Source organism: Staurois parvus, unplaced genomic scaffold (assembly GCF_062004578.1).
Source record: "Staurois parvus isolate SC_StPar_1 unplaced genomic scaffold, SC_StPar_1.0 ptg000647l, whole genome shotgun sequence".
NCBI classification, from domain to species: Eukaryota; Metazoa; Chordata; class Amphibia; order Anura; family Ranidae; genus Staurois; species Staurois parvus.
The window spans coordinates 776,441-799,489 of record NW_028318443.1 but is presented as its reverse complement, the minus strand read 5'-3'; the positions used below and the strand labels follow the sequence as shown (position 1 = coordinate 799,489).

At 42.8% G+C, this 23,049-nt stretch overlaps 1 protein-coding gene across 1 annotated transcript; it reads right to left on the bottom strand.

The window, feature by feature from the left end:
• Nucleotides 1-194: 194 nt before the first annotated feature.
• On the bottom strand, nucleotides 195-21,199 carry LOC149448939 (protein mono-ADP-ribosyltransferase TIPARP-like). The gene is made up of 5 exons (XM_089694027.1): nucleotides 20,353-21,199; nucleotides 18,970-19,135; nucleotides 7,682-7,869; nucleotides 5,266-5,520; nucleotides 195-1,609 (listed from the first exon to the last, which is right to left on the bottom strand). Exons 1-5 carry the CDS (start codon nucleotides 20,781-20,783, stop codon nucleotides 1,159-1,161), a joined length of 1,491 nt encoding a protein of 496 aa, XP_089550153.1. The 5' UTR covers nucleotides 20,784-21,199; the 3' UTR covers nucleotides 195-1,158.
• Between the last annotated feature and the right edge of the window lie 1,850 nt (nucleotides 21,200-23,049).

The following is a 23,049-nucleotide window of genomic DNA, read 5'->3' as shown; positions in this document are numbered from 1 at the left end:
CAAAACCAGGTACCTCTCCCGCCTACCCCCCAAAAAGTGCAAAATGTGGTGGGGGGGGGGAGGAGGGTGCAAACAATCTCACAGATCTCCGTGGCGATGTGACCCAGAAATGGGAACGGGTGCCTGGCAAAACCAGGTACCTCTCCCACCCCCCCCCCCCAAAAAGTGCAAAATGTGGTGGTGGAGGGGGGGGGGGGGGGGACGCAAACAAGCGGAACTTCCTCTTTGGGGCAATAGTTCCGCATTTGGTAGAAAACCAGGCAGATGACTAGTTTCCTTTGTCACCCAGCCCACGGAACAACACATAGAAAATGATTAATTGTTTGCTGACCAGGCTGGAGAAAAGAAGTGACACAGGATTCTCCAAGGCTTCACCGTGAAACCGCAGTGTCACCTGAGCAGTAGTGATGAGTGAATTTTGATTCTTCAGAACAAGCACCAAAATTCTCTTTGAACTTTTCAACTCAATTCACCTATTTTTATTTTCTTTGTTCGGGAGTAAACTCTTTCCAATAACTCATGAAGGGGAAGGAGTGTTTGTTCAAGATAATCAGATCTTTAACTTTCATAAAAAAGCTGATTCCTATGTAAAGTTGAAACTCTTTTCTGAAATGAACTGTGCTGAGAAAAAAAAAATAATTTGGGGATACCTCCCTGCGTGCCTCTTTAGTTCTATGAGCATAAAGGCTGTACCTTCTCTAACAACCAGTCCATCCCAGATAGGCCCTCAAACTTTACACATTTCCACAGCTCTTTCATAAAGGATGGTTAGGTTGAAAAGTTGAGTCCCATAAACCACAGTTTGTAAATGGAAAGAAAATAAGTGATGAATATGAAGTCCTTATCATTCGATATCTTTGCGCTTTTGGATATAAGACAATAAAATATCAGTAGACCTGGTCATTGTCGAAAATAACGAGTTACGAATAGTGCTGGTGATTTTCTGAGTTTCCTCAAACAACCATTTTCAGACAATACTTTAGGTTTTACTCATACTACAGCTCATCCATGGACCGTAAATCCCAGTCTGTCTCGGACAAGACCTTAGTCTTTACCACTTTACTTTTCCACTACTCTTCCATAACAGTTGATGAGCTGAGTCCCGTAAATCAACATGTGTGAGAGTACAGAAAATAAGTATTCATGTTCAGGTCTTCTTTAATCCAGAAGAACTACATCATGTAACTTCTTATATTTAATGACAAAATATGGGTAACACTGGCCATTGTCGAAAATAATGAAGATTGTTGGGTCTTTAGCTTTGTTCACGCAAGAGTCATAGAGAAGGCTTGAAGCACACTCTTCATTTAATGGCGGTGGTCTGGTGTAAGAGCTAGTACCCAATGCGGTACGTCCAACCAATACCTTGGCAAGAAACATAAAGTGGTGACCTTCGGGAGAGGCAGGAGCATAATCGTGAGAGTAATTGGCATCCTTGGCAAAGTAGCTCCCTTTACCGTAAGCGGTTCCATTCTTGCCTGACACGCGTGGATCGAAGTTCTGACTAAAAATGGCCTCTATGTGGGTTGATTTTGTGCCGTGGAATAGGTAGCGCTCCAAGCAACCGTCTTTGGTTTCTCTGAGCATGCTTTGCATGAACTTTTTTTTCCTGTAAAATGTAAAAATAAGCATATAAGGCTGTTTGCATTAATTAATCTTATGAACAATGTATTCTCTAATGGAAATACCAAAAACTACCCAAAAACTACATTTCCATTGTTGGTAGATGCTGGGGAGTTAATTACTGCCCAAATGTTTATGTTAGTGCTGTTTATGGTGAGAAAGTTTTAAATTGCTATCATTGTCCTCCTGAGGAGACTTACAGTATCTCACAGAAGTGAGTACACCCCTCACAGAGCAACAATTTTTTTTTTCAGATCCTCAGAGAGTTCTTTGCCATGAGGTGCCATGTTGAACTTCCAGTGACCAGTATGAGAGAGTGGGAGCGATAACACCAAATGTAACACACCCGCTCCCCATTCACACCTGAGACCTTGTAACACTAACAAGTCACATGACACCGGGGAGGGGAAATGGCTAAATGGGCCCAATTTGGACCTTGTCACTTAGGGGTGTACCAGGGAAGGCAGTGCTGGAAAATAATGGTGGCTACACAAGATATTGACACTTTGGGCCCAATTTGGACCTTGTCACTTGGGGGTGGACTCATTTTTGTTGGCAGTAGTTTAGACATTAATGGCTGTGTGTTGAGTTATTTTGAGGGGGCAGCAAATTTCCATGTTATACAAGCTGTACACTGACTACGTCACATTGTAGCAAAGTGTCATTTCTTCAGTGTTGTCACATGAAAAGAGAGAATCAAATATTGACACAAATGTGAGAGGTGGACTCACTTCTGGGAGATACTGTATCTTGACCTCGCTTTACATCTATCTCCCATAACGCAGACAGGAAATGAAGGGAATCTCCCCAATGAGAACACATCGATAAAAACTGAACAGAAGTTCTACGTCATCTTCATTCAACTAGAAATTTTGCTTAAAGCGGAGTTCCACTCACCCTGTCAAAAAATAAAAGTCAGCAGCTACAAAAACTGTAGCTGCTGACTTTTTAAAAACATCCACTTACCTGTCCCTTGGTCCCGTGGTGTGTCCCCTGCAGCCCGTTTCACCGGCTGTCCTATATTCCAGGCGCCGGCATCTTCAGTGTGGGCACCCGGCTGTGACAGCTTGCGGCTTCACAGCCGGGTACCCACTGACCATGTGTGAGTAGCGCTGCACTTCATGAATGGTCCTGTAGTCTTCTGGGACCTGTCATGTGTCCCAAAAGACTACAGGGAGGGAGGATACCATCCGTTTCCGATTGCCTAGGCGATCGGACCGGAAGTGGGAGCGGGTGCCTGTCAAATTCAGGTACCCGCCCCCCAAAGGTGCCAATCCTTAATGGGGAGCGGGGGAGCAGTCTTTATAGTGGAACATCCCCTTTTGGGTGGAGCTCCGCTTTAAGTGATGTTTGGCACTCTACTGGCTTTCTGCCCTTTTCTGTTTCTTGCTTCCTGTTCTTCCTTACACACAGCAAGTAAATAATAAGTGGGGAGTTTTTTTAAGCACTACCTGTTCAGACACGTAGACTTAAAGTGAAGAGAAGTTTCTTAAACAGAAAATTGTGTAGTCCAACGTACTACTTTCAGCGGAAAAGAAAGCAATCAACGCATAGAGATAATATCATAGTGTTAAACGTGCAGCATGATCAACAATAAAGAGAGTGTCAGGGACCATCGCGACGCATGGGTCTACACATGCGTAGGTGTCTGTCAAGACATGCAGGCAGCAGGGCACTAGGACCCAGGCGCACCCGTCGTCTATGACAGTACTGGGCAGGCACTAGGACCTAGACTGCGCCTGTCAGGTGCCGGGCGGGCTACTTAAACCAGCCCTGCACAGACACGTGTTGCCGAATGGTCTTTGCGTATCCTGTTGCCTGTGTTGTGAGTACTCTGATCTGGATTGTCTGACCTTGTTGCCTTCTCGTGTCCTGACCCCTTGGCTTGCCTGACTCTGCTCCTGGATGCTCCCTTATAGATCTGATCTTCTGGTATTGACCCTGCGTGTGACCCGACTATCCCTTGCCTACCGTCTTGTACCGCACCGACCCGCTAGTTACCGATGCGGCCTGTTTGACTCTGATCTTGCTCATCCATCCCTCAGGGATCCCCGGACTCCCTCACATCAGACTCTTAACCCACAGGAGCCTATAGCAGACTCCTCTACCTCTGGTAAAGATACCCGGTAGCTGCGACCTGGTCCCGGAGCGCTCCAAGTCCATCCCCACCATCAGGGGCCCTGGTGAACAAGTGTTCCGGTACTTAGACTCCACACTCTGGGGAGGCTCTATCAGGGGACTGATAGAGGTGCTGTCAGGTGGTCCGTTACAGAGAGTGAGAGGTTGTCCAAAAGGGAAATTACTTCCTCTATGCTGCTTCTATAGATAACTCAATGTGCTCTGGGAATCCTTTGTTGTTAATTTAATCCAATATATTTAAAGTAACAAATATCTATAGATATACACAAGGGCTGTACAGAAAGTAATGTAAAAGCGTAACTTTTTTTTATTTACTTACAAAGAACGTTCAAATTTGGTAGAGTAAAGCTGGCCACACATTTTTCCTTTAGATTTACCAAAACCATATCAATATGAGGTCAGACCTAAACACTTTCAATTTGTATCCAATCAGGCAAACCCTTGTACTACATAGTTGAAGGTAAATCTAAGCCCTCATGCACACTTGACATTTTGATAACGCTGGTAACGTTAGCTGTGTAAAGTCATGTTAAAAACGTGAGGTTTTTCAGCTTTTTTTAGCATTTTTGCATTAGCATTTTGCGCCGATTAGCAGCGTTTTCCCACGTTTAAATTTTTTAGCTTTTTATACCTAAAAAAAATTTTTTTAGTCAAAAAATGCCGGTTTGTGGCATTTTACTGCATTTTTCAGTGTTAGAGTGTTTTTACAGCTGCAAAACTCCTCTAGAAACCCACTAATTTTGGGGTTTTTTTCCAGCCAAAAAACATCCCTGCCAAAAAATGTTGATTACAGTCTATGTGTGTATGGACATCTAGGATAACATGCTGGGGGGGTTTATTGACTGTAGAAAAAAACATCAAGCGCCAAAAACAGCCGCTGTAAAAACGTAAAGTGTGCATGAGGGCTAAAGGAAATTGAAGAAGAAAACTGTATAAATTATGGCCAGTGTAATTCTTCCCTTATAGTAACTCTACTTGTTCATTGCAGGAAAATAATGGATTCCATGCAGTCACTTGACAAAGGAAGGGTGCAGGCTATCTGGCATTCACAGAAGGCTACAGAACGTTTATGGAGATAACACCATCTACAAGAGTCACCAATGACAAGATATTGCTCTTGTCAATGGTGTCTGTAACCTTCTGTAGATGTTGGACCTCCACCTCTGAGGGGTTGGACCCCTCCTTTGTCAAGAGCTCACGATGGCACGTAGCTTCTGCTCGAAATTCATTATTTACCTGCAATTAAAAAGAAGAGTTTATATAGAGAAAGATTTATTCTACCAACATGTGAAATTTGAACAACCTATATAAGTTAATAAAAAAGTTGTACCCATTTTTGCATTACTTTTGGTGCAACTCTCATATAAAAACATCACTTTAAAAAGCATTAAACTTAAAAAATATATACTATAATTTTCCCAAAACCCTAATAGTTCCCCTTTAACCCTTGTATAGTAATCAAGCATTTTCATAGACTCATATGAAATTATAAGATGGACATACTGTGAGTATTTATTCCACTGGAAGTAGTTTTGTATTCGGAAGACCTCTTGGATGACATACTTGGATTCTGCCATGGTCTTGTGGAAGTAGGTGTAGATATACGTGTACTCGTTATCCTTACTGGTTACAGGGCTCTTTTCGTAGATAATGTCTGTATTAGTAATGATCCAGGTCTTCGGGTAATCACTATATTGATCATTGCGGCTTACAGACATTTCCATTGACTTCTGGGGACAAAGTGAATGAGATATTTCTCTAAAAAGGACAAAAGAAAACACGCTGAGTCACATAAGACAAGGAAATAGTAACTTTCATCTTTGTTCAGTTGGTCATTATGTAGGAAGCAAAATTCTTCAAAACTTGCTTGACTCCATCATCCTATTGTCATTTTAAACCAAATCAATAATCTTTTTATTATCAATACAACCGAATAAAATAGGCAAAAAAGGTATGTAAAGCCACAACATTTTTCCTTGTTTTCGATAGAGTGGGAAATGGTTATCAGGTTTTATTTTTGCTGTGTCATGTTGATTTCCCTCCTAGGCCTGTCTCATAGACCCAACAGGAAGTAAGAATAGGTCTCTTCAAAGTGGGGACAAACCCCCTCTTAGGCAGGTGTCACCAAAACAGGTGTCCCCATTCAAAAAATGTCCTCACCTTTTTCTGGTGACTGGCACTGAAGATAATGGTCACCAGTATAAATAAGGTGGGCATATCTAAACCCAAAAACAAAAATGTAAGGTATTGCAGCTTATTCATCCTTAGATGTGGTGGCCACATCAGTTTTCTGTGTTTTACATTTTGCTTCCTTTATTTTCCTTTATTTTCACCTGGTGACTCCACCAGTAACACATTTCCTGTCCTAGAAAGATAACGCTCATTCACTGTACTGTATCCAGAGAATAGATTCAGGAGAAGACAACTGACTCTCCCTCTCTTATCTTCATCGTAACATAAAGGTTGGGGTTCTGTAGTCCTCAGAGACAGCTGAGTACAATTGTCACATACCTGATAGGAGACTGAAATGACGAGGTCAGCCTCACTTGTGTCACTAGCCCTGACCCCACTGGAAGTGGAACAGGGGGTGTCTAGAGACCAGGGGGACAAAAGCGCCAGTAGTTGTTGTTTGCAGCTCTTGCAGATGATGACCTTGGAAGACTGATGATCCTCTGATTCAGGCACAGTGGTAACATGCAGAGCTGGTTTTGTAGATCACCAGGTGTGCATCAGAGCAAGGCAGGAAGCGAGGGTGAGAGACAGGAGCAGTGGCATAGGAATAGCCAGGGTCATCAACAGGCGGACAGCAAGGTACAGAATCAAAAGCAAAACCAAAGAAAGGAGCAGAGCCGAAGTCAGGAACCAGTATCAATCAGGAGAGTAATCAGAGTCAGGTGAGGAACAAGCCGGGTCAGCAACAAGGGAATCACACAGGAACAAGCAGGACATGGGGGGAGCTGAAGACAAGTCAGCACTCAACATGGGAAGGGACACCCTTTAAATAGTCCGTCTGGCGCCAATCTTCACCGTGCGTGTGTGAGATCATGCATTTCCGCGCGCATGCGCACAACCGGTCACTCTTCTCCGGATGTTTCAATGCGCATGCACATTTCTTTTCACAATTCGTCTCACCGGGAATCCCTTACAACAATGCAGCTGATAGCAGTCAGTACAAGAAGTTATCAGCTGACAAGATGTCTGACGGGATCAACAGGCATTTGTTTGCACTTATTAATCAAATATAACAAAATGCTTTCAGTGGTATATTTAAAGTGGTTGTAAACCCTTACATATACCCAGTGAAGCCACTGGCCTCAGGTGATACACAGAGAAGAAACGAAAACCTCCTACATAAGTTCTACTTGTCTATCTGCAGTCCTCTCTCCTCTACAGCCATACAAAGTGCAGCAATTTTAAAGCTTGCCTGAGCTGTCAGAAACCAGGGGGTGGGGAGCTAAAATTACACACTGCAGAGTTCAGCGAGGAGAGCTCTGAGAGCTGATTGGAGGGAAGAGACACCCCACATCCACACAGCACACAGGAACAGAGCTGAGGCTGTTAATCTGCTGGAGGTCCCTTCCCTGTCACCATTTTTCTCTTGGTGTCAGGAAAATGTGTCAGAAGTCACAAATGCTGATAGCAGTGGAAGGAGGCAGCAGACAGAAATTACATTTAGTGCTCTTAACTGAGACAAGTACACACTATAGAGGGATATGCTTTGTTCATATTTCATGTCTGAGGTTTACAACCACTTTAACAGACCAAAAGGAAGCAAATAAGGGACATTGTGAGAGTTTTCATGCACTGTGAAGTTTGTATGTTACAAACGGAGACGCTATTAATTAAAAATTAGTTTTCATGGGAGGATTCTCCCTAAATCATTTACTGAAGTCTGCGTTATCATGTCTGCTCCTCTTACCGCAGCCTTTGAATCATTACAATGGGAGATCTGAACAGCGGCCGTTTCCTCATCCTCCTCTTGGTTTCAGTTTCCAGGTTAGTTTGGATCATGTTGATCAGGTGAAGGGAATAACTAAACTGGGAGGTTTTGCATAAGACCTCTTCTTGATTCTCCCTGAGGCCTTCTTCTATGCATTTCATAAACTCCTGCATGGAAACAGCAAAAAAAAAAAAAAAGTCAACCAAAACCTAGTAATCCATTATATTCAAAAGTTCACAATGTTCATATCATTGTAGCGCTCACCCTCGAAGGCGCATACAGTTTAGGTCCCTAGGTTCTTTCCCAGTAGACTAGCAGCCAGGCACACTGTCACAGTTTGGCTCATTGATCAGTCTAGGTTGTATGCTTTTCAATGCTTTATTGCAGAACGTGAGCTTCACTGGAACACTAAGTACAATGTCCCCATTAAGTAATGCTGCCTCTAGTACAAGAGGGATAGCAGCAGCACATGGTCACTGGGATCTCTCATGCCGATCTGTACTCACTAATGTCTTTGGATAATTGGACACCTCCTTCCAATATCTTCCAGACACCTCTCATGTGAATTCTTCAAACCAGATCAACCAAAAGAAAATCCATCAGTCAGCCCCGGTGAATTTGAGCAGAAAAGGGCCCCTCAGTTAGCATAGCAGGGACCTCGATGAGCAGCATATACATGGCAGGCCTGCCCAGAAGGGCAGCAGACCTCCAGGCTGGGATCTCATCCTCTAGGACAAGAACCACTCCGTTTCAGGCCCAAGACTATTTATACACACTCCCACCCACCATCTGGGCTCCACTCTTTTCGGATTGGCCATGGCTGCATAACTATTAAGCTGCTTTTTTGGCTCTCCCAGCCTAATATCTTCCAGAACCCTTCCAGAGAGACAGTGGGAGGCAGTCAACCCTGCAGCCAATAAAACACAGAACAGACCAAAATCATAGCAACACAGCCTGGTCAAGCTGGGGGAGGGACCAGAGCATGGTGCTATGAGGATGCAGGTGCTCCTAGCCCCGATGAGATGTAAAGTGCTGAAAGTGTAGCCCAATCCTAACATATTCTGGTGCTGGCTTGTGTGGGTCCTGGGGGCTCTACTTGGGTCTGCGGAGTCGGAAGAGCTGCTTCAGTGTGGCAAGGCGGCACCAGAGAGCGGAGTGCACTGTGTCTGCCCATGTGACTGAGCAGGGAACGCTGGAAGGCTCTGAGATGCCGCTGCTGTGAACAATGGACTGGAGCGGGCAGAAAACAATAATGGGTAGACCGGTGACAGATCAATTGAAAATGGATAGAGTACATAGAATTAGGTGGCCCCAAGGAGTTGCAGTGGATTCCCCCAGAGATGTTATTGTGCAGTTCCACACTTATGAGGATAAAATAAATATTTGCAAGAAACAACGGGGGAAACCCAGCAAAATGGGAGGAAACAAATGTACAGGTTTTCTCTTATGTTGCACCAGAGACATTAGCTACGAGAAGATCTTTAAAGCTACTGCTGGACCAAATGCGGGAAAAAAAATGTCCGATATAACTGGGGGTTTCCAGTCTGTTTGGTTGTGTGGAAAGATGGACATTCTGCAAGACTGAGATTCCCAGAAGATTTAAGGGACTTTTGTGACAGACTAGGTTTACAGATGATGTATATTCCGGGTTGGTCGGAAGGGACAGGGGTGGACTGACCATTTGGAAACTCGGGCACTGCCCGAGGGCGTGGGGTCAGTAGGGGACCCCATGAAATGCCCCTGCTACCTTTTTCATAGGCTTTTTTGAGTTTGGGTAAGGACACAGGGGCCCCATGATCCCCTATTGCTCGGGGGCCCCATGAGTTGTCAGTCCGCCCCTGGGAAGGGATTAAGGAGAGAACAGTTTTAGGAAAAGAAAGATGGCAGGTAGTCTCAAAAAAGCGATAAGGGAGCTTAGAATAGGGAAGTTCATGTAGGGGAAGCGGTGGGGGGAAAAAAGGGTTATTTCCCTATTACATCATTTGAACCCCTGCAGCCTTACCTACATAGCTCTCCTTTCCCCCATACAGGAATTGTAAGATGTCTCTAGACCCTGTGGGGAAAAGATTTTGGTGACCTGTGAAAGATATATGTTCTGAACCAGAAAGAGGGTAGGGGAAGGGAAAGGACAGGAAGAGGAATCTCCCTTTTATTTTTTTTCTCTTCCTCCCTAAGAATAGAGGTGGGGTTCTAAGTGGGAGGTTTAGCACGTTCACGAATTTTGAACCCCAAGATGGGAGGTGGGGAGCCGAATAGGTGTACATGTCCTGAGTCTCACCCTGGAATAGGAATCAATGGTGGTTTTAAACCACAACAGATTCCAGGGCTGGAAACAGGCCAAGGGGTAATGAAAAGAGGGAGGGTGGAAGAGGTTGGGGGAAATGGGGTTAATTTGGAAGGAGAGGGGGTGGGGAGGGAAGGATCGGGAGGTGAAGATAGATGTACAGGTATTATTGTTATTATTATACAGTATTTATAAAGCGCCGATAGTTCGCTCAGTGCTGTACATTACAAAGGGGGACAGGACATGTGACAGAACAATAACAATACAATGCAAAACAAGAGGGGATCGAGGGCCCTGCTCTTTCGAGCTTACAATCTAGGAGGGAGGGGATGGTGGCACAGGAGGAGATAGCTGTGGGGGATGGAGTAGTAGGAAGAGTGGAGGAGGTCGGCAAGTTAGCAGGGGGTGGGGTAGGCTTCCCTGAAGAGGTGGGTTTTCAGGGTGCGCCTAAAGGAGAGGAGAGTAGGTGATAATCTGATGGGTTGGGGCAGGGAGTTCCAGAGGATGGGTGACACCCTGGAGAAGTCCTGGAGGCGGGCATGGGAGGAGGAGACCAGGGAACTAGAGAGAAGGAGGTCTTGTGAGGAGCAGAGAGTGCGTGTTGGGTGGTACTTGGATATTAGGTCGGTGATGTAGTTCGGGGCAGTGTGGTGGACGGCTTTGTACGTCAGTGTTAGGATTTTGAATTTGATCCGTTGCGCAGTCGGAAGCCAGTGGAGGGATTGGCAGAGGGGGGTGGCGGAGATGGAGCGGTTGGAAAGGTGAATGAGTCTGGAATGAGAAAGGTGAATGAGTCTTGCTGCCGTATTCAGGATCAACTGAAGCGGGGATAGCCAGCGGCGAGGCAGGCCAGTAAGGAGGGAGTTGCAGTAATCAAGTCGTGATATGATGAGGGAGTGGATGAGCTGTTTAGTGGTTTCTGGGGTTAGGAACGTGCGGATTTTTGCGATGTTGCGGAGGTGGAGTCTGCACGAGCTTGGGTATTCTCTTGTTTCGGACCATTTATACTTGCTCCTCCTTCAGTGAGAATAGAGATGGAGTATTGAAAGAATAAGAAGAATGAATACATATAACTTTATAACTGTCAGGAATGGGCTCGCCAATAGTGGTGGGACTCACCTGCCTTGTGGGTTGCAGTACCAGGACTGGCCAGCGGGTGCTCTCAGCAACCAGAGGCTCACTCCTGCAATCCACTCCGGCAATTAGCCACCACCTGGGGCTGATTGCAGGAGTGAGCCTCTGGTTGCTGGGAGCAACCGCTGGCCAGTCCTGGTACTGCAACCCACAAGGCAGGTGAGTCCCACCACTATTGGCGAGTCCATTCCTGACAATAACATATAATGAGAAAGGACCGAACACTCCAACTAAAAAAGGTATAAGATTCTTAGGGAAATACACCAACGCGCTATCGAAGTCGTGTTTTTACAAGAGACACGTACTGTATATCCCAAGATACGAATGTTAAGCTATAGTCTAAATACTATCCAACATGGTATTATGCCGATTCGCCAATAAAAAGGGCAAAAGGCGTAGCAATTGGGTTTGCAAAAAATGTAAGATTTAATATGGTAAACCCTGAGGGTAGGTTTTTATTTCTAAGAAGGAAACTCCAGGGTCAGGAATGTACACTAGCAAATATCTATTGCCCCAATAAAAGCCCAATGATATACCTAGAGGGCCTATTAAGAAAGCTCATAGACTTTAAGAGGGGGATGCTGATTGTGGGGGGGGATTTCAATCTCTGCATGGGTCCATGGATGGATGCATCATCACGTGCGCAGAGAGAGGGAGGTAGAAACCTAAAGTCTGTTAAAAAGACGTTACATCGGTGTCAATTGACCGATGCTTGAGTTAAACATCCTAGAGAAAGGGACTACACCTTCTTCTCTTCTGCACATGGAGTGTATTCACGATTGGATTATATAGTGATTGAACATAGACTTTTGGAGTCATTGGTGAAACACAATATAGAAGTAATGTTATTATCAGACCATGCACCCATCACAATGACACTAAGGTGGGGAGGGAAGTGGAATAAGACAACCATGTGGAGATTAACCATTTGCCGCCCGCCCTATGGCCGAAAGGCGGCCGGCAAATGTCATCAGTGTTCTGGGTGGACGCCATATGGCGTCCCCCCGCACATGCGCAGATTGCGCTCCTGCAGGGCCGCGCAACGGCGTGATCTGTCACTGGCCGTGTACCTCGGACACGGCCGATCACCGATCACAGCAGGTCACATGACAGTTGTATACAATGGATGGCTTCATTCATGCCATCCATTGTATACTAGTGTCTAGCTGTGAATGGTCACAGCTAATCACATGCACATGTCATGTGATTAGCTGTGGCCAAATCACAGCTAAGCACAAAAAAAAAAAAAAAAAAACCTGAATGAATCGATGTCATTCAGGTAAATGCTTGCTTATAGCAAAGTAATTCAAAAAAAAAAATACTGATCACTTCCCCAAAGTAATACAATGTTACTATGGTAACATTGTACTACTTTGATCATAGTGAAATATGAAAAAAAAAATCTTAAAAAAAGAAAAAAAATGTAATAAAAAATAATGAAAAAAAAATATATATATATATTTTTTTTTTCATACTGTCACCAGTAAGTGTCCCTGATCACCGCCATGCCAGTTATATGATGACGCTGTACTGCACTGGTGACAATATGTAAAAAAAAAATTAATTTTTTAATTTTCCGAAAAATTATGACAAAAAAATACAACTTCAAAAAACTCTCCATGCCTCTTATGAAGTACGTCGGACTGTCTACTTTGCAAAAAGGGGTCATTTGGGGGATATCTGTACCGTTCTGACATTTGGGGGATATCTGTACTGTTCTGACATTTGGGGGATATCTGTACTGTTCTGACATTTGGGGGATATCTGTACTGTTCTGACATTTGGGGGATATCTGTCCTGTCCTGACATTTGGGGGATATCTGTATTGTTCTGACATTTGGGGGGATATCTGTACCGTCCTGACATTTGGGGGATATCTGTACTATTCTGACATTCTTGGACCTCAAGAAATTAGATTGGCTGTCAGTACTTCAGGATTGATCAATATTCAGATCTATACCATAGTTTGTGAACTCTATAACTTTCCTACAAACTAAAAAATACATCCTAATTTGGGTTATTTTCACCAAAGACATGTAGCAGAATACATCTCGGCCTAAATTTATGAAGAACAATTATTTATTTGCAAACTGTTATAACAGAAACAAAGAAAAACGTGTGTTTTTTTCAAACTTTTTGGTCTTTTTTTGTTAATTTAGCAAAAAATAAAAACCCCGGTGGTGATTAAATACCACCAAAAGAAAGCTCTAGTTGTGTGAAGAAAATGATAAAATGTTAGTTTGGGTACAATGTTGTATGACCGCGCAATTGTCATTCAAAGTGTGAGAGCGCTGAAACCTGAAAACTGGCCTGGGCAGGAAGGTGTAAAATTGCCCGGTATGGAAATGGTTAAATGAGATTCTCCTTCAGGACCTTGAGATGGAAATAAGAGTAAGGAGGGAAATTGAACAATATTTTCTGATTAATGAAAGTGAAGGGGTATCTGTTGCTACAGTGTGGGAAGCGCACAAGGCATATATCAGAGGAATCCTGATTTCGATAGGTTCTGAAAAAAAAAAAAAAGGAACGGGAGAAGAAAATAAAGCTATTAATGGAGGAATTATATGATTTGGAACAATTCCATAAAAAGAAGATAAAAACAGAGGTACAACAGAAGATAATTCAAAAAAGAGAAGAACTAAAGGACTAAATGGAACAAGAGATGAGGAAAATCTTTAATAGGGTGGCAAGGGAAAGATATCAGTGAGGGAATAGACCAGTAAGACATATAAGGAGAAGGTTAAGAGAAAAGAAATCAAGAAATTTTATAATAAGGATGATACAGGTGAATTGGTACATTCAACCACTTAGCGGTTAGCACTTCTGCCTTGCAGTAATTGGGTCATGGGTTCAATTCCCAACCATGGCGCCTCCTGCATGGAGTTTGCATGTTCTCCCTGTGCTTTCCTCCGGGTACTCCGGTTTCCTCCCACACTCCAAAGACATGCTGGTAGGTTAATTGGATCCTGTCTAAAATTGTCCCTAATGTGTATATGTATGGATGTGAGTTAGGGACCTTAGATTGTACGGCACTTGAGGGTTAGGGACTGATGTGAATGTACAATATATATGTAAAGTGCTGCGTAAATTGACAGCGCTATATAAGCACCTGTAATAAATAAATATCGCAAAGGCATTCCAAAAATTTTATAGCAATTTATATGGAATAAAATCTAAGAACCAGAAAGAAGCAGAGGGAGAAAAAAAGGAAAGAAGGCAGACATACTTAAAGGAGGCTGGATTACCAAGATTAGAAGAAGAAAGATTAATAGCCTTAGAAAAGGTTATATCACAAGAGGGAAATCAATGTAGCATTAAAAAGTACAGCTACAGGAAGGAGTCCCGGTTCACATGGATTTACTGTAAGATATTACAGAAAGTTTAAAGAACAGCTTGTCCCTAAAATATGTATGTATATGAATGCGTTAGGAGAGATGGAAATGAGGGAGGAGTCGTTACAGGAACATATTACAATTATACCTAAGGAGGGGAAAGATGGGTCCCAATGTGCCAATTACAGACCCATATCATTATTGAATGTAGATACAAAATTATATGCTAAGGTTTTAGCAACGAGAATGAAAGAACTGATATCAAACTGGATTAATTTAGATCAGGTAGGATTCATCCCAGGAAGAAAAGAAAGGGCTAACGGATTAAGGTCATTGATCCTCCTGAAAAAGAGTAAGAGAGAGAAATCCCCAGTGGTAATTGTAAGGAAAAATGTCTTATTAACAGGCATTAATGGATGCCTGGTAAAAAGACATTTTTCCTTACAGTAATCCTGTCTATTGATGCTGAAAAGACCTTCAACAGGGTGGAATGGAGATTTATGATAGATACGCTGGAGGCATTAGGGATTGGACCCAAAATGTTACAGTGGATAAAAAAGATATATAGCAGTCCATCAGCTGCAGTAAAAGTTAATGGTTCATTATCTCAATTTTTTCAAATGTATAATGGAACAAGACAAGGATGTCCATTATATTATTGGCACCACAATATTTGAAAGGGGTCACAAACAGTTCCCCACACACAGCTAATGTGTAAGGAAAAGTCTACAGGCTTGGAAAAATGTAAATGGATAGAAAACTGGCTAAAAGATGGTATTCAGAGAGTAGTGGTTAATGATTCATAGTCTGAATAGTCTAGGGGTGTCAGTGGTGTACCCCAGGGTTCAGTGTTGGGACTCTTACTTTTTAATATATTTATAAACAATATCGGGTTTGGGATTAAAAATCCCATTTCAGTCTTTGCAGATGACACCAAGCTGTGCAGTGGAATAATGTCCTTACAGGATGTCTCCAATTTACAAGCTGACCTCAATGCTCTGTGTAATTGGACAACTATGTGGCAAATGAGGTTTAATGCATGCATCATACATACTAGGGGGGTACAACTGGGGGAATCAATGGTGGAGAAGGATCTGGGGGGGTCAATGGTGGAGAAGGATCTGGGGAAATCAATGGTGGAGAAGGATCTGGGGGTTCTGGTAGATCGCAAGCTTAATAATGACATGCAATGCCAAGCTGCGGGTTCTAAAGCGAGCAAAATCCTCTCTTGTATTAAAAGAGGTATAGACTCCAGAGAGAGAGATATTATTTCCCCCGGTACAAATCATTAGTAAGACCTCATCAGGAATATGTAGTTCAGTTTTGGGCACCAATTCACAAAAAGAACATTGGGGAACTGGAGAAAGTACAGAGAAGGGCAACCAAACTGATAAGAGGCATGGAGGAGATCAGCTGTGAGGAAATATTAGAGGAACTGAATTTATTCTCTCTTGAGAAGAGGAGATTAAGGGGGGATATGATCTCCATGTATAATTAATAAGGGGGGATATGATCTCCATGTATAATACATAAGGGGGATATGATCTCCATGTATAATACATAAGGGGGGATATGATCTCCATGTATAATACATAAGGGAGGATATGATCTCCATGTATAATACATAAGGGGGGATATGATCTCCATGTATAATACATAAGGGGGATATGATCTCCATGTATAATACATAAGAGGGATATGATCACCATGTATAATACATAAGGGGGGATATGATCACCATGTATAATACATAAGGGGGGATATGATCACCATGTATAATACATAAGGGGGATATGATCTCCATGTATAATACATAAGGGGGGATATGATCTCCATGTATAATACATAAGGGGGATATGATCTTCATGTATAATACATAAGGGGGATATGATCTCCATGTATAATACATAAGGGGGGATATGATCTCCATGTATAATTAATAAGGGGGGGATATGATCTCCATGTATAATACATAAGGGGGGGATATGATCTCCATGTATAATACATAAGGGGGGATATGATCACCATGTATAATACATAAGGGGGATATGATCACCATGTATAATACATAAGAGGGATATGATCACCATGTATAATACATAAGGGGGATATGATCACCATGTATAATACATAAGGGGGATATGATCACCATGTATAATACATAAGGGGGATATGATCTCCATGTATAATACATAAGGGGGGATATGATCTCCATGTATAATACATAAGGGGGATATGATCACCATGTATAATACATAAGGGGGGATATGATCTCCATGTATAATACATAAGGGGGGATATGATCTCCATGTATAATACATAAGGGGGGATGTGATCACCATCTATAATACATAAGGGGGGGATTTAATCTCCATGTATAATACATAAGGGGGGATTTAATCTCCATGTATAATACATAAGGGGGGATATAATCTCCATGTATAATACATAAGGGGGGATATGATCTCCATGTATAATACATAAGGGGGGATATGATCTCCATGTATAATACATAAGGGGGGATATGATCTCCATGTATAATACATAAGGGGGCGATATGATCACCATGTATAATACATAAGGGGGGATATGATCACCATGTATAATACATAAGGGGGGATATGATCTCCATGTATAATACATAAGGGGGATATGATCACCATCTATAATACATAAGGGGGGATATGATCTCCATGTGTAATACATAAGGGGGGATATGATCTCCATGTATAATACATAAGGGGGGATATGATCTCCATGTATAATACATAAGGGGGGATATGATCACCATGTATAATACATAAGGGGGATATGATCTCCATGTATAATACATAAGGGGGGATATGATCACCATGTATAATACATAAGGGGGATATGATCTCCATGTATAATACATAAGGGGGGATATGATCACCATGTATAATACATAAGGAGGATATGATCTCCATGTATAATACATAAGGGGGATATGATCGCCATGTATAATACATAAGGGGGGATATGATCTCCATGCATAATACATAAGGGGGGATGTGATCACCATCTATAATACATAAGGGGGGATATGATCACCATGTATAATACATAAGGGGGGATATGATCTCCATGTATAATACATAAGGGGGGATATGATCTCCATGTATAATACATAAGGGGGGATATGATCTCCATGTATAATACATAAGGGGGGATATGATCACCAGGTATAATACATAAGGGGGGGATTTAATCTCCATGTATAATACATAAGGGGGATATGATCTCCATGTATAATACATAAGGGGGATATGATCTCCATGTATAATACATAAGGGGGGATATGATCTCCATGTATAAATACATCAGTGGTTCATATAGTGAACTCGGTGTAGAGCTATTCCCCCTGAGGTTATCACAGAGGACAAGGGGGCTCTCTTTACATCTGGAGGAAAAGAGATTTAATCTCCAAATACAGAAAGATTTCTTCACAGTGAGAGCTGTGAGAATGTGGAATAGACTCTCTCAAGAGTTGGTTGTGACCAGCTCAGTGGATTGCTGTAGGAAAGTCCTGGATTCTTTCTTGGATACACAGAATATAACTGGATATAACATTTATAGGTAAAGTTGATCCAGGGAATATCTGATTGCCTCTCGGGGGATCAGGAAGGAATGTTTTCCTGCAGGAGCAAATTGGATCATGCTTTGCTGGGTTTTTTCGCCTTCCTCTGGATCAACTGTGGGTATAGAATCATTAAAAGTATAAGAAAAAAGTGAGCGCTCTTAAAAACAGCAGCTGTAGCACCAAGGTAACCAATAAGAACCTTCAGAAAATCAAAGCAAATAATAGGTGCAGCGCTGCACCTATTATTTGTTTTGGGTATAGAATCATAATTTTTTTTTTTGGTTGAACTAGATGGACTTGTGACTTTTTTCATCCAGACTAACTATGTAACTATGGTAGCAAGGGCTTCTGACTATGTGGGACTGTTATTGGTTGCACAGTGCTGACTTCATTGGGAGCCCATAGCTACCAGCTCCCCATCAATAGTTGACTATGAGCTATAGGTGACAGAGTGGTCATAGGTCTGGAGGTGCTGATAGAGTGCATCCCGGAACAATACAGCTAATGCATATAAAACTGGACCTTTAAGTGGGCTGCGAAGATCATGTAAAGGCCCAACTTGATAACATGTTGTTTGAAAAATGTAAGGATTAAAGGATGGGAGCTGCTATTCCATCCACTGGCACCAATGCGGGGTGGGTTATTATTGCATCGACTGACACCAATGCTGGAGGTTATTGTACTTCAACTTCCTGGGTGTGCTTTGTGATACACTGCAGAAAATGCAGCAGGTCCAAAATGTTTGGGTGTTAAGTGTGCAAAAATTTGCTACTGTAGCGCTGCCCTCTGGAAGTGTCAGAGGCGCACTTGAGGTTGTCTATAATATTCCAGTTGACATCCACTGCTCTAGTATCTACCAAACACTGAAAGGTCAGTTTTGGGTGGACTGACCCTTTTATTTTCCAGTCTCCCTTACCGGACTATATTCCACCCATTTCTCCTCTCCTCCTTCATAGTAATATTTGTAAACAGTGTGGAACTCTGCGGTGGAACACACTGAGGTAGAGAGACGTCGGACACAGTCAAACATAGGGCTGTCGTGGACGGTCATGGTGGAGAGGTCAATTGGTATTTTGGAACAACTGCCGAGAGAAAGAAGATCAATGTTATATTAACAAGAGAACACAGCAGACAAAAATCAAATAAAAGAGAAAATTAAGGTAGATATGAGCCCAATTGTGTAATTGTATGTAAGCTTTAATGCTGAAGTTTAATCTGCTTCTTTTTGCTTTCCCTGGTTCCTCCCAATCCCCCTCATCAATGTGATAATTCATTTTTTAATAAAACCCTTCTTTTTTTATTGCATACCTTATTTTAGACCCAGTGATGTCATGGAAAGAGTGTGCATCTCTCCAGCAAGGACACTGATGGTGGTCACTAAGTCAGGAAGTGAAGGAAAATCTCCCCAAAAGATCTACAAACTACATTAAAAGAATTGGCATGTGCAATGCTCTTCTTTACTTCTACTTACTGGTGGAATCCGAAGACTTGGGCCATAGCTATGGCACTATACAGTCTCTCCAGGACTAGTTGAGCTCCCAAGTCAATGTTAAATCAAATCCCTGTAGATTTGTACCTCAGCTGCCATACATATGGCCAAGCAGTGTGGTGCCTTGGGCACAGAAGACCCTTAAAGCATAGGCCAATTAAAAGATTGAACATATATCTATGTCATCCTCTTGGTTGATATGTGGCATATTGTAGACCCAGTGATGTCATGGAAGGAGGTTGCATCTCTCCAACAAGGACACAGACTGCAATAAAAAAAAAATTAGCTTTTATCTGGGTGCCCCCATTGATTTACCCTCACTTTCTGTCCCACTGATGGTGGTCATTAAGTCAGGAAGTGAAGGAAAATCTCCCCAAAAGATCTACAAAGTACATTAAAAGAATTGGCATGTCCAATGCTCTTCTTTACTTCTTCTATTTACTGGTGGAATCCAGTGACTTGGGCCATAGCTGGGTCACTATACAGTCTCTCTAGGACTAGTTGAGCTCCCAGGTCAGTGTTAAACCAGATCTCTGTAGCTTTGTACCTCAGCTGCCATACATATGGCCAAGCAGTGTGTTGCTTTGGGCACAGAAGACCCCAAAAGCATAAGCCAATTAAAAGATTGAACATATATCTATGTCATCCTCTTGGTTTTTTTTTGTGCGCCCCCATTGATTTACCCTCACTCTCTGTCCCACTGATGGTGGTCACTAAGTCAGGAAGTGAAGGAAAATCTCCCCAAAAGATCTACAAAGTACATTAAAAGAATTGGCATGTGCAATGCTCTTCTTTACTTCTTCTACTTACTTGTGGAATCCGGTGACTTGGGCCGTAGCCGGGTCACTATACAGTCTCTCCAGGACTAGTTGAGCTCCCAGGTCAATGTTAAACCAGATCCCTGTAGCTTTGAACCTCAGCTGCCATACATATGGCCAAGCAGTGTGGTGCTTTGGGCACAAAAGACCCTGAAAGCATAGGCCAATTAAAAAGTTTGAACATATATCTATGTCATCCTCTTGGTTGATATGGGGGATATTGAAGACACTGGCATTTAAGGTCAACAGTTCCCCATTATACAGTGTGACCTCACTGGGCAAGTTAGCTGTTCTAAAAGTATTCTCAGTGCCAAATTCCAATTTTTGTAAATCTACTTCTTCTTGTGTGGGATCTAGTCCAGTGATCTCTTCTTGCTTAATGTCGAATGACGTCTTCCTCCTCTTCGGTTTACCTCGATGCATGTCCCATTGAAGAGCTGGCAGACTGCTATGGAAATATTTATTTTGAGTTAAATGTACAGAGGTTGATGCATCCTCTTCATTTTATCTTGATACATATCCAGGAAACAGTAAAATTCTCTGGCAACATTTTTTCTGGCAACATTTACACAGAGGGTTGTATTCTACTACTTCTAGCTTTGGTAGGGCTACAGGGCATTGGGGTTGTCCTTTGGCTCCATCACAATCTCTTATGGAGGCTACCATTTGTCCAGGAAGCTTCGCTAATAAGCTTGAACACAGTGGATGTGACAAGAAGCACCTGGTGTGGCTCTTTCCACGTTAAGATGATGACTTCTTGGGGGGGTTCTACCGTAACCCAGTTTCCAGGCTTAAGTCCATATGTTTTTGGATCAGCTGCAGGCTCTTGCTGGGTGTTCTTGACTCTCTGTGAAAAAGAAAAGAAAACCTTGGCCAATTTGGTAACATAATTGATGAGTCTTTTGTAACAAACACTGAGTCCGAGTCCCTGTTTTCCCAGTTAGGGTATCCTGTTAAAGATATCTAATAAGACAATTGGCCTTGTTTAGTGATGGGGAGTGTAGTTGGGGTGAGTGAAGTTGTTGCTAATGTTTAAAGTATATGCCTGGACAAAAGAAATGCACATTTCCCAGTGTTGTATCCTCTAAAAATGCTGCAAGTACAGAAAAGTACCAGTTAATCTGCCAAAAATCCAGTGTGCTCCTAACTTCCAGTTTGGGCTCACAACACAATGCTTACTCTGAACTAGTGCTGTCAGCCCTGCCTGCTGGAGTACAGAACCCCGCCTATCACCCAACATTCTCTGTTGCTCTTCATATCGATACTTTGATCTTTTTCCCAGCAAAACAATGATTCTGCCTTGACTCGAAAAAGCCTACCAACTCTGTGTGTTGGGACAGGGCTCTTGAGAAATGTAGTTCTAGTGGTGTGCCTACATCAAATGGAACTGAGCTCCATGCAGCTGCCCCTGAATTTTACAAGCCTGATGATGATGATGTCACAGAAGTAATAAAAGCTATTTCTCACTACAGAAAAAGGATAAATAAAAAAAAATCATGGCAGGACATGATCTAAAGGGGAAAAGGGAGGAAGATTTTGGTAAAGCCTGCATATACCCTTAGATCTTTGCAGAACTCATAACCTTCATTTATTTTCAAAGTGTGTGTCTTTGTACAAGAACCTGGCATGTCCTAACTCATATGCAGGTATAGGTTTCCCAGTGAGACATTTCACCAAGCACCATTTGTGGACTGTGGGATAAGCCTCTACCTGTCCCAGGAACTGGTCCACACCGACTTACATGTACAGTATGTGTACACTGTAACTTGAAGCATTTCAGGAAATCTAGTATGTACAGCCTGAAAACATAGCTTTCCAGGAGATGCTTCTTTGTTATCAGAGGTGGCCTCCTTGGGTTGCTTCCCTGACAAATCCTAGAAACCCAATACCCAGAATTGTGAACTGCCTTGTCTTTTTTTCCCAGTGAGACACTTCACCAAGCACCATTTGTGGACTGTGGGATAAGCATCTACCTGTCCCAGGAACTGGTCCACACCAACATGTACAGTATGTGTACACTGTAACTTGAAGCATTTCAGAAAATCTAATATGTACAGTCTGAGAAGAAAGCTTTCCAGGAGATGGTTCTTTGTTACCAGAGGTGGTCTCCTTGGGTTGCTTCCCTGACAAATCCTATAAACCCAATACCCAGAACTGTGAACTGCCTTGTCTTTTTTTCCAAAAATATGGCAAGGCCCATGTGTCAAGGAAAGAGGGTAGGGAAAGAGTCCTCCTCGACAGATCCGAATCAGAGGAGGAACCTCCTGAAATCTCTGGACCAAGGGCGGACTGACCATTTCGAAACTCGGGCACTGCCCGAGGGCCCGGGGTCAGTAGGGGGCCCCATGAGATGCCCCTGGTACCTTTTTCATAGGCTTTTTTGAGTTTGGGCAAGGACACAGGGGCCCCATGATCCCCTATTGCCCGGGGGCCCCATGAGTTGTCAGTCCACCCCTGCTCTGGGCACTTTAAACCTGAGTGCTCCAGCAGCACAATTACACACCGCCTCCTTACTGGATGATACAACCTCCTAATGATTAGGTCAATAGCAACTGTGTGTAAAACTGTGCCTCAGGAACACCAGGCAACCTTCGGGATAGATGTCACCCACTCCACAAAGATCCAGCACCAAATCACGGCAGCAAGTGGCCTCGGCACTTGGCCCCTTTATGGATTATGCCAACAGCAC

What these genes read in the sequence shown, in the direction of transcription:
- LOC149448939 (XM_089694027.1), bottom strand. Translation starts at nt 20,783, where the DNA reads ATGCATCGAGGTAAACCGAAGAGGAGGAAGACGTCATTCGACATTAAG. An exon ending in CAAGTCACCGGATTCCACAA is followed by an intron (nt 19,136 to 20,352) that starts GTAAGTAGAAGA and finishes TTCTCTCGGCAG; the next exon opens with TTGTTCCAAAATACCAATTG. An exon ending in GTAATGATTCAAAGGCTGCG is followed by an intron (nt 5,521 to 7,681) that starts GTAAGAGGAGCA and finishes TGTCCTTTTTAG; the next exon opens with AGAAATATCTCATTCACTTT.